Genomic DNA, 12,682 nt, shown 5'->3' with positions numbered 1-12,682 from the left:
CAGGACTTACATTATATTTTTCTCTATAATGGAGACAGTTATTAGTTAGGGTTCATTAGTTATAAACAACAGAAATCAAATCCAGCCAACTTAGCACACAGAGGAATGTGTCCTAAAGGGACAGTGTATCTCATGGAACCAGAGGAAATGCTGCTGGCCTCTGAAATGCACTGGACCCAGCGCCTGGAGCACTGCCAAGATTCCCTTCTTTTTCACTGTGTATCTTCTTCAGTTATCCATTCCAACTCCGGATTCCTGGGGAAGAGACTCACTGGCCCACCCTGAGTGAGGGACTCACTCCGGTCTAACCGTCATGCCCAGAAGAGGCAGGTCTCATAGCACACAGTGGCCGCCAGAGTCCCACGAATACGAAGAAGGCGTTCTCAGGAAAGGAGAGCTCAACAGACTGGAGGAAGTCCTCCGTGGCACGGAGGGTCTGTCCCCTCTCAAGGGCAATGGGGAGACAGATAAGTGGCTTTCAGTGGCTACAGAAGAATGGCTAATATATTAACCATTTAGCTACAAAGAGCAAAATCAAAGCAAGAACAGCCTGAGACCTCATCCAGACCAAGAACTACTTGCCCCCTTATGACTGTTTCCCAGCTGAGGATGACAGAGAAGGAAGAGAGGCCAAGAATGTGGATTAGCAGCCTGTCAAAATCTGTGCATCCATCAGCTGGAGAAAGCTGATTGGTGATCAATTGGAATTCCATTATATAAATGCAGCGTTCATAACAAAAAACCTAATGTGCATTGAAACATAACATGAAGCCAGACTAGTCTATGATTTTGTATGTATTTGGGAGCCTAGATCACTTATTACTCTCTGAGAAGAAGGGAGGGATTAAGTAATGCTTATTGTTCTGCAGGAGACACAACTACAAAAAACATAGGAAGGGCCAACTTTCCAATAAATCTAAATCAGACAGAAACAGTTATCAGCTGACTTAGCTTGGAAAGGGCATCCTCACAGCCAGCATGGCACTCTGGTTTTGATTGTGTTATTTGATCCTCTTCTTTCACCTGGTACCTGGGCCTGAAGGCCCTGCTTAGGCTCTATCTCCTCCATAACGCCTTTTTTGACTGACCACACAGTTCAACTTTTTTTTTTCTTTCTCTGAAACTGATTTGTGGACACTGTGTACTCCCTATAGACTAACCCTCTGGTTAAGGCGCCTGAAGGCCCTGCTTAGGCTCTATCTCCTCCATAACGCCTTTTTTGACTGACCACACAGTTCAACTTTTTTTTTTTTCTTTCTCTGAAACTGATTTGTGGACACTGTGTACTCCCTATAGACTAACCCTCCTGGTTAAGGCCCATGTGATATTCTCCTCCCCATATTGTCTTAAAGGGCCTGATATACCTTATAATGAGCATTTGTTGCCTGACTAGTTGTCACAGGCTGAACAGAAAACGATGGTCAGAAATCTGCTTGCTGGGATAAAATAATCTTAGAATAATCAGAGATGAAAGAGAAATATCCAGGTACATTCCTTTTAGGATAAAAACTTTATTTTACAATTTTATAAAGCAGCTTTACATTCAGCACAATCCATTTACTTTGTATAGAAACAAAATACCTTTCCATCTGCAAAAAATCAAGTTTGCTGTATATAAAACTAACATGTGCACATTGTGCTTAAACTGCAAAGTCTGTACAGCTTTACAAAGGACTACCCTTCAGAAGGGCATCCAGTAAACACTTTATTGCATATTTAACACATGGTATATAACCCACATGTACGATGGAGGAAAAACAAGAAAAACAATTACAAGGAGGATGCGGATAGCAGCTTTCAGTGGAAGTTTGTACAGCGACAAAGAAAAAGGACTGCCACATCTCGAGAGTTGTGCTTGTGTGTCATTTTTTTTTGTATTTGCTCACATACACTGGATGGTTTTTGGATGAAGCCTTTATGTACAGTAACTGCTAAAGGGTCAAACTTGACCTTTATCTGAAACTTTTGGCTGGTTTCAAAACTGAAGTGGCAATAGATTCAACTTAACATCAAAGCTAACTCAAGATAAGTGTAAACTAATACCCATAATCTTGAAACAAAGACAAATTTAAAGAAACAAAATAAAACTTCAAAACACCTTCCCCATTCTCTCTAAGCACAGAGTAAGTAAACATTTTTCATGATTAAAAACCCTAGAAAACTCCATAGGTGTTTAGGAACAAAAGTGCAATGGATGGTCTTGGGCAGTGTTCCTCCATGTATGCCCCCAGATCACCTGCATCAGAATCACCTGAATGCTTGTTAAAAATGCAGGTTACCATGGTTCACAGGCAGATTTACTGAATATCTGGAATCTGTATTTCAGTGGGTTCCCAGGTGGTTCTGAGACATCGTGAAGTTTGAGAACCAATAGTTTGTACTGATGGTGCTGCTATAGGTTCAACTCACTCTCTTAGAAAATTCTGGGATCACAAGAAAAATCCAGTTGCTGTTGCAATGTGGAAGGCAGTGTGAAACCAACAGCAATGAAATAGCAATGCCATTTCTAGATCAAAATGCCTCTCCTTTTTCAGTGGAAAAGGACAGACACATTGTTAAGGCACTGATATTTGTCACAGAAGCAGTACCATATTGTTTTTGTTGATTCCCTTAATCTGAAGTACCAGTATGCAAACACAAGGCAGTCTGGACTGTTCTAATATATTAACAAATACAATGAAGTAAAAAGGGTTCCCGGATTGGAGAACATTTATTTTTGAGCACTGAAATTAAAAATGAAGGCATTCAGATGTTCTTGTTAAGACATCTAATATAGAAGAACTACAAAGGTCAAAAGCTATGGGGAAAACTAATAACCCACAACTGTTTTGTTGTGGGTAAAACAGAGTTGTGATGTGCATTTAATACAGGTCACCGATAAACTGCACTGTTTGTGGTGACCCCTGAAAGTGTGGGGTCTCATATTCCAATCTGTCTAAGTTATAGTACTGATTTAGTGTACTGTCAGACATTAAAACAAAAGACAGAAAAATCAACCTCCTTTGGTTCTGACCTAATGCTTGAAGCCCTACAGCAGACACTGCCCAGGGTATGTGGGGTAAGAAACCTATAGGCATATAAGGGTATAGTGAGATATAAAAGCCAAATAAAGTCTGATTACATATACAATAAATGCAGTAACATCACTTCTATCCAAGAGCTTAAATAATTTAAAATTAAAATTGCAAAGGAAAAACAGTGATGCGCAGTCAATGATTTCAAAAGTTGACCAAGAATGATCTAAGTAGGAAAAAACCCCTTCTGTGATTCTTGTATGTAATATCTAATCTAGTATTTTTTCTTAAGGGGGAAAAAATCCTAAAGATGTGGACTTATTAGAATTACTAGCTCCTTTCCAAATTTAGGTTTATATATAATAAAATTTCCTAAATAATGAACCAAAAATGTCCCCCCAAATAGAAAAAACTCTTGTGTGTAGTCTGAATTGAAATAGAAAATTCTAGATAACAACAAAAGAAACCAATCACAATGGAGATTGGGGAGGGATAGTCTGATTATCAAACCTTTACTGATTGTAGATCAAGTTTCATAAAACATAATATTTTTGTAATTTCTTGTGCAGTCAACACGTTTCATTTTAGTTGTGCTTACATTACATAACTGTGAAGCCTGAACACCGACTGTGTTTTAATTTACACATCAAGAAAACCAGAAATTCAAAATATTCTCCATATATAACAAATTGAACAAAAGCAACAAATGCTCATTTGCCCCCAAGAAGTTAATCTATAGAAAAAAACACACACATCATTTAAAAAAGTTGCACACAGTCCACTATTCAGGCTACAGGTAAATATTCACTGTATTACAGCACATTATTTTTTTAAAAGTCTGCTTTCAACATAAACATAAATAATCACATTTTAAAAGCACCCCATACTAAGTTTTCAGGTAAGTGATAGCCAGTTGGCCAGTAACAGCTACTTACATTTATTTTCCCAAACTAAGAGGGACTGGGCTACCTGTGGAACTGTACAGGGTGATAAGCAAGGCAAGGTTACACATCTCTGTTCAGCCCCCTGACTAAACACTTTCCTGCTCTGAATGCCACCTACAATTCTAAACACCCATCCCATGGAATGCCGTTATCTCAGGAGACTGGTTTTAAGGATCATGTATCACTTTGATGTCATCCACAGAAACCTAGTCTCCGACCTTTCCACAGGTGCCTCTGCGCTGCTGGCAGGGCCCGTAGTTTCTGTGTACAGCAGAGACTGAAATAGGCTTTTGGTTGTGAGCTCTAGTTGTGCTTTGCCCTGCTGCCTTTAAGGTAGCTTTTCCACCTCTTGACGAATTCTTTGAAGATTGGGGACTCATCAATGGTGCTGAGGAGCTGCAGCTGATTGATGTGGGTGGTGTGATAGTCCCAGCGGGCCAGGTTGGGGGCGATGCCAAGCATGAAGTGCCGGAGGTCATAGATGGTTCCTGAGCCAGTGTCGTACAAGGGGAGCATGGCTTTCAGGGATTCCATGCCATGCTCATACAGGGACCTCGCTTCTTTCCCGAGTTTTTCTCCTGCAGTCTCTTTTAAGTCATACAGCCCAATTAAAGAATACATAAAGCCATTTAAAACAAAAGAGCTAGGTGTGGTTGGATACTCTTCATACCAGTCATGTTTATTCATAAACACAGCTTTAACTCCATGCTGCTCTGATAGAAACTTGTAAGGGGCTGTTGCCCTTAAAGCTGAATTGAGGAATATGTGGTCTTTTGTTAATAGATAGGCCCTGACTAACGTAGAAATGGCTTGCCCTTGGGCCATGGCAGAGTACCACCCTGGCTCTAAAGACTTGAACCCTTCCCCTAACTTCCGGGTTACCATGATTGGCCAGCCACCTTTCTCATCTTGGTTCCTTACCAGCCAGTCACTGGCAGCAAAGAATGCAGCCATGTGGGCTGTGGTAGAGATAGTAATGTTATCAAGGAATCCTTTCCCTTTTGCAATTAACCTGACCACCTTCTTGGGCATGATTTTGGTTGGCTTGACAGCTTTTGTGTTGGAAAGACCCACTCCTTTCCTGAGGTCAGTGACCAGGTCCCTGGTAACCGTGCTCCACGAAGTCCTGGGCCCAATGCCGTAGTATATGTCTCTTTCTTTAAAAGCAATCAGCTGGGTATTGGAGACATAATGCACAGTGAAGAGCTGGTTCTTTTCTGTAGTCTCTAGAACCACGGACACACTTCCGTTTGTCAAGAACTTGAGGTCAAATGAAATAATAAAATCTTTTGTGTTCCCCAGTTGCAAAGATACACCTTCACTGGTCTCTGTAGGGAATAAAATATACCAACAAAGACTGATTAGAATGCAACCTCTTTGTGTTTAAAAGTTAACTATAATTCATCCTTGACAACCACTGACCATACAAAATTAATGCTTCAATATTTTGTGTCAGATCATCATTATTATTGTTATTGTTATTTTTACTGAATTAACCACAAATGATAGGATTGGTGAGTCCATGATGGCTGTGAGCACCAGGCTAAAGCTTTTATCTTTTGGCCTGTGTGGTTAACATTAGATGGTTACATAACATAAGAGCAATGGCTAAGGTATTGTTGATCAAACTGCCTTTCAAATACCAGCAGATCAATAATCAGTGACTATTTCAGTATACCCATTCTGCAAAAAGAAAAAAAACAGTCAAAAGCTAGCTGAACCCAGGTTGTCTAGTCTGGCTCTCAATTACTAATATCTCATTTGATATTAAAAATGATAGGTTGTTTTCAGATATTTGCTGGAATTGTGAATAAAATTTCTGGTAATTAAGGAAGAATAGGATGATGTAGTCAACAAAAAGTGAGGGAGGTAGAGGGAGAAGCACAGGCTCTGGAGTTAAAACAAACAAACAAACAAAAAACAGCCTTGTATAAACTGTCACTTACTAGCTTTGAGATGTTCAATAAATACACCTCTTGGAGTTTCAGTTTCTTCACATGTTAAATAGAGATAATATTACTCTGCAAAGTAATTGTAAGGATTTAAAAAAGATAGTGGCTTGGCCCGCTGGTGCTGCTCAGTGGTTGAGCGTCAACCAATGGACCTGGAAGTCACAGTTCGAGTCCAGGTCAGGGCACATGCCTGGATTGCAGGTTTGATCCCGTGTGGGGTGTGCAGGAGGCAGCCATTTGATGATCCTCTCTCATCACTGATGTTTCTAAATCTCTCACCCTCTCCCTTCCTCTCTCTGAAATAAAAAAAAAATATATTAAAAAAAAAAAGATATTGGCTTGGACCATAGTAAAAAATGACAGTGATTACTATTATTATTATTTTGAAGCCACTGGCTTCAGAAGCTGATAAATAGTAAAAACTATTTAATTTGGCATATTATCAAATAGGAAATTTCTCCTGCATATTTACAGTGCAATGATGGCTGGCTCCCAGAAAGATGACTTTCTGTGTACTGCTGGGCTAGATCTACCAAGCAAAGAAACTGAGCACATTAAAACAGACAGCAGCAGCAGCAAGAACAAGAAAAACAACAGAAAATATCGTACAAATTTTATAATATTAAAGATACCAGTAAATGTAAATATCTTGATCTTTATAGAGCTTAAATATTCAAAACACATTCACATGTATTATCTCATTTGGTCCTTACAATAATCTACTGAGGCTGGCATTACTATCTACTGAGCAGGAATTACCATTTTAGAGATGAAGATATGAAGGCTTTGCAAGGTTAAAAGGTTTGCCTAAAACCAAATGCTAAGTAGTGGAGTAGGGACTAGAAACTAGGATTCCTGAACCCAAGTTCAAAGACTGTGAGAAAGAAATGATATTGGAAGTAGCATTCTCATGAGAATAATCAGTGAAAGAGTTATTTCTCATATATATATAGCCATAGAATCAGATCTGCTTTGAGGAGTCCTTGAGGAAATCTTTAACTGGGAGCAAAAATTAGAAATGTGAGCTGATGACAGTGCATAATGTATACACTGTGATTAGTTCGGTGAGTATTAGCATGTTGAGTTGATCATTAACTCTCCCAACAGTGGACTTTACCAATGTGGATATAATTAATCCAAGGCTCTTAATTACTTCATTTGATGGACAATTATGGAAACTGAATTAAGAATGAGAACATCTTGATAGACTTATGCAGGCTTTGAGTGATATTTTTAAAAAGTGATTTCAAAAGTATACTTCTAATACAGTAAAAATCCATTTAATCTGGAAAATGTCAACATGCAATCTCTCTCTTACCTAGCATTTTTCTGCATCAATAGTAAAATGGAATCTGATGCTCAGTATATCCCCGAACCACTACAGGATTCTGTTGACTTATGAATTACTCAAGGTTAAATTATATTCAGCAAAGCAGACTATCTTGAGTGCTACTTATTTTTTTCATTCTTAGGGTAATGCCTCATTAATCAGACAAGAGTACTAACTATGACATACATTTTCACCAAAGTGGGTAACAATGGCCCATCTCTAGAAGTCCAAATGGGAGGAAGCTAACGAAGTACCCATTTTTCTCCCAGAATTATATTCTGATTTTCACTTTATATATAAAATTCCAATGAAATGATATGGTTTAGTCAATCACCTTATGTCTCAATATAACAGATTAGTTCAAAGAACTCAGCAATGAATGATGTCATGGGATGTAACCTTTTAAAAAAACCATTACTAACTTTCCTAAAACCTAACATCACCATACAGAGAAGTCACAATCTCTAATTTAAGTCAATCTACCAACAACCATAATCTTCACAACAATTTTATGAGATAATTTTTAATTTCATTTCATAGATGTACTGAGAAGGATCTGAATGGTAGAAAATGGAACTGACTATGGTGTGGCAACCATAGTGCTTTAAATCTAGTAATAGAAAATTTCCTAATTGCTTGAAATCCACGACCCCTCCTCTCTGAGCAGTTATTCCGAGGAGTCTCTACAAGTGTCTATTTTTAGTATGTGTTTACATGTACTTGGGCAACAAAGAATAATAAACATTTAAGAGTAGTCTTAAATCAGTATTTTCACATAGTACACAAACTGTTACGACTTATTTAATCAACAGGTTTACTATGTGGAATGAGAAGAGGCCTTACTCAAAATCTCCAGGACCACTGAGAGATAAGGGTCGGTAGAAGAAGAGAAGCTCACAAGAAGCCCGAGAAAGAATGCTATAGAGAGAGGAAAAATGATACCGTGGAAATGAAATAAAGAGAGTGCTTTGGGAAAGAAAAACTAATTTAATAGAGCAGGACAGGTATAAAGTTTTAATTCATTCCATCTTAAAATCAGGAAGAGGAACAAAATATTATTCAGCAAATAAAACAAGAAAAAAATATGCTACAGGTGCATCTAATAAATTCTTTCTGCTAGATGATTTTGTCCCTTTCAGGGCAAAAATATTCAAGGCCAAAAAATAAAAAATAAAAGGCCAACAGTATTCAGGCGTTGGTCCTCTAGAGCCTCATCTCACCTAGACCTATGCTTTTATGTACAAGTCCCAATTTCTTCTCAACAGTGATTCTGTGAATTTATCTCCCATGAGGTCTATATCCTCTAAAAAGCCTCATCTCCTATACTACTGCCTTAATAAACAGACTCACCTCTGGGATTTCTTTCTCTTGCTCTGAGCAACAACCCCCATGTAACTCCACTCACTCTCCCTCCAACGTTTGTATTGAGTGCAACACCAGGCACACCCAGGATATCAAAACAAGCTCTCCATCCCCAGCTGGCACACTCCCACCACCAACAGGGAGTTCCAACTGTGAGTAGCTTTTGTCCTACTTGCAGAGGTACTGTCACACACAGAGTTCTCTTTTTCACATGCTTAAAACCACATCAGGAAGTAGTTCTATCTCCAGCTACCGGCTGAAGAAAGAAGGGCTAAAGTGAGGGTTCCTCATTTCGTATGAGGGGACCTATCTTTGTATTATCCAGGGCATCCAAAAGTGGACCATGAAATCTATTGCTCTAAATAGGATAGAGTTCAAAAGATTGCTCTAGAAACCTTCCAGCACTTGAAGAGATCAAGATGAGGGCTGCTGTTTGCCACCCTAATCCAGACAACATTTTGTAATTAGTGCAAAAATAAGCCCCTTTGGTGCACCCCAAACCAAATATCCTTTTGCTTTGTCCAAGCATTTCCTGCTGCAATAAATTAACTCTTAGGTATCACAAGCTAAATATCCTTAAACATTTCCACATACTTTCTCACCCAGCTAAGCCTGCTGTTTTACAATAAGAAAAGATGTTCTATGTACTGAATATCACAGAATACCACAGGAGAAAAGAAGTCCTAGTCACAGAATAAAAACGAAAGGTCACCCATTATTTGTACTGCATTAAGAACTCATAAATCCATTACTTAAGGCCATCCAGAATGAGTAGATTTGTATTGTGGCTTTCAAGGTCTGTGAATTACATAGTCATCAATAAAGGACAAGGAGAGAATACAGAAGAGGGCTTATAACCTTTTCTCTTTCTATTTACTGACTGCAAGGTTGGTGGGAGGGAGGAATGAGTTCTATTTTTGACAACATTTCCCCATAGAGAAGTAAAGCCTGAGGTGCTAACTAAAATTATTTCATTGTCTTTTTAAGTAATGGACTCATTAATTCTCATCGATATTGATTAGTGGAGGAAAATGCATTACATCCTAATTAATGAGACTGTCTTAGTAAAAGGGAAAATGTTGCATAAAGTTAATTTGATTTTATAAATGATTTTATTAATGAAATGGTTTTATATGAAATTTGAGACAATTTAGTACATTAACAAAATTCAATATGGGAAGCAGGCCTAGTTGGTAATGCTGTCTTATCTTGAAAAAATTTAATAGCTACTGGTAAAAATATGCAAAGGAAAGGCTGGTTCTTTCTATAAGGTAAAACTTCTACCTTAATGCAAAATAGTTTAAAAATTAAAGAATATTGTACTGAAATACACAAAAAATCTTCATTCTTGTGGGACACAGATCCCTGGAAGGAGATGCACACCACGCAGTAACCTGGATCTTAATACTCAATCTAGGGCTTGGCTCTTCACCCAGAAAATATGCCTTCTATAACCTTGAATTTTTTAGCTGTTCCTTTTTAGGGATTTTACTTTAGTGACACCATTTGTTTCTTTATATACATAACATGAAAGGTTTGCTAATGTGTGTTGTTTTTTTTACAAACAATTTAAAGAGTATCAGATGCTATAAATCAACATAAAATTAGCAGTCACACAATACATCACTTACCTGGAGCAATGAACTGTTTAACGTTGGTGAATCTGGACTTATCAGCCACACTAGCCACAAAGCAGCCCTTTGGCACGGTCCAGTCATTGGGCTTGTTGGCTTTGTCTCTATCTTCTGCTGTTTCATATACTTCTATATGAGGAGGTTTCTCAGTTAGATTCTTGCTATAATGACTTAACCCATACTGTGCAATTTGGATCGGGTAGAAATAGCCTTGAGGTCCCCATTGTGTAGATAAAGGTACACCTATAACATAGAGAAACAAAATAATCATGTCCATACATTTATAAGTTTGTTTGAACACCACTCTTCACTGTTTTACTTCTGGGGATATAAAGTTATCAGCAAAATTTGAGCTTCCTCATATAGTTTTCATACTTACTAAAAAATAGTACCCAAATTAACCAGATAGGAAAAACAAAATTAAACATTCATTTACTCGCATTCATTATTTGTTGACAGGCAGCAATGTAATGTTGTAGATTATCTTTTAAACTGACTTTTCATGAGTGGTACTTCTGCTCATAGCTATAGATGTTATGTTTTATAATCCTGCTTCAAACATTCAAGTTTTGCACAATTTAAATACATGTAGATAATGTTATCATAGTTTTATTCTAGAGTGTCAATCCTGAAATTTTCTTAAACATTTATACTTAACAATCAAGTTAATTACATACTCATCTCTCCTCCAATATTAAGATGTGGTCTCATAAGTATATAATCTGATGGTTAAAGCATTTACTTAAGAACCCAGTTAAGATTAGGCAACTTAAAAGTATAAACAAGCTTGCGAAGCTTTTTCATATCCTTCATGTCAAAAGGTAATTCTTGAGAACAAGGAGTATTTTTTTTTTAAGGAGTATTTTTAAAAATAAATTAAAGTGGTACGTTTAAACAGATTCTTGAAATAATTCATTAATAGATTATCCTCCTGTAAAGTTCTAAGGAAAAGTTATACATGCTTGGTGTCCGTATTTTATTTATTTTAGTAATTCCCTACATGGGAAATACAATCACACCACATTGCACAGACTATTGTATTGTTGCACCATGGGGTATGTGTTGAGACATAAAGTCCTATCTGTATGTAGTTCTAGTCCCAGCAGAAACTGGGAACCTATAAAACTATATGTGCTCTGATACAGTTTCAACACAGTTTAAGAAACTAGGGGCCACAGAGGTGAAGAAACCTAGGCTACAAGTAAGCTTTTTAACTTCTGAATTCCTTCTCCAAGGGGAGATATTTTTTCTCTAAAATTCAAACAGAATTATTTTCACTTCATAAAAGGAAAGCTTATACAGTCCATTAAAGATGGTTGATAACTATAATATACAACTGGCATGAGAACTGATAGACTGATCAATGGAATAGTAGGCCAGAAACATACTCTGGTATCCAAAATACTTTAGTATAATGATAAAACTAGCATCATGAATCAGTGGGGAAAAGAGGAGATTATTTAATACATGTTAGGAAAAAAGTCTAAAGACAGACCTTACCTTTTACCATTTACCAAAACATTAACCAACTTAGCTGGATTAAAAAAGTTAAATGTAAAAAAACAAAAACCATAAAACTATTAGAGAAAATACAGAGGAACAGCTGATTATGGTGTGGCAAATGACTTTCTAAGCATAAAAGGAAAAGGTAAAAAAAAATCCCTAAGTTTAGTAAATAGAACTGAAAATTTCTAAAGTTAATAAATCATAAGTAAATGAAAAGTCAAATTCAATTTCGCTTTCTGATCAATCCTAGGTTTGAAATACAAATTCAAATTGGACACCAATATAATCATAAGGAATCTCCATTGCTCCAAATTTGAAAGACAATATGTAATAGATTACAGGAGTTCAGAATAAGTTCAGAGAACATGGTATCTATGGATTGTCTAGTTATGAGGACTTTAAACCTCCACCCAGAGATGATGCCTGGCTAATCCTAATATATAAAAAGCCAGGGGCTGTCACGACCGAACAAGCAGATGGATGACCGAACAGCAGGCTATGTGGGGCGACCAGGCCGGCAGGGGGGTTAGTGAGGGGCGACCAAATGACTGAACAGCAGGCTGCGTGGGGCGACCAGGCCAGCCAGGGGGGCAGTTGGGGGAGACTAGGCTGGCAGGGGGGACAGTAACGGGTGACCAGGCCGGCAGGGGGACAGTTAGGAGCAACCAGGCTGGCAGGGAGGGGGTAATTGGAAGCAATCATGCCGGCACACAGAGACAGTGAGGGGCAATAAGGCTGGGGGGCGGGGGGTGGGGGGCAAGTAGGGGCCACCAGGCAGGCAGGTAGGCAGGTGAGCAATCAGGAGCCAGCGGTCCAGGATTATGAGAGGGATGTTCGACTGCCGGTTTAGGCCCACCAGTCGGACATCCCCCAAGTGTCCCAGATTGGAGAGGGTGCAGGCAGGGCTGAGGGGACCCTGCCCCCCACCCCCTCACTTCCA

General features: G+C 38.3%; 1 protein-coding gene across 4 annotated transcripts in view; it reads right to left on the bottom strand.

Annotated features, from left to right (window-relative positions):
* Window positions 1-1,491: 1,491 nt before the first annotated feature.
* Window positions 1,492-12,682, bottom strand: part of GLCE (glucuronic acid epimerase) — an 82,805-nt gene continuing 71,614 nt past the window's right edge. For all 4 annotated transcript variants that reach the window (XM_014536313.1, XM_005862090.2, XM_014536312.1 and 1 more), the window contains 2 exons: window positions 10,234-10,479; window positions 1,492-5,286 (listed from right to left, as the gene is read on the bottom strand). In XM_014536313.1, the coding sequence (XP_014391799.1) occupies window positions 4,262-5,286; window positions 10,234-10,479 (1,271 nt within the window). In that variant the 3' untranslated portion in view covers window positions 1,492-4,261. The remainder of the gene's footprint in view (window positions 5,287-10,233; window positions 10,480-12,682) is intronic.

This window comes from Myotis brandtii, unplaced genomic scaffold (genome assembly GCF_000412655.1).
Source record: "Myotis brandtii unplaced genomic scaffold, ASM41265v1 scaffold160, whole genome shotgun sequence".
NCBI classification, from domain to species: Eukaryota; Metazoa; Chordata; class Mammalia; order Chiroptera; family Vespertilionidae; genus Myotis; species Myotis brandtii.
Note: the sequence above shows the minus strand (reverse complement) of the source record. Positions and strands in the feature narration are given on the sequence as shown.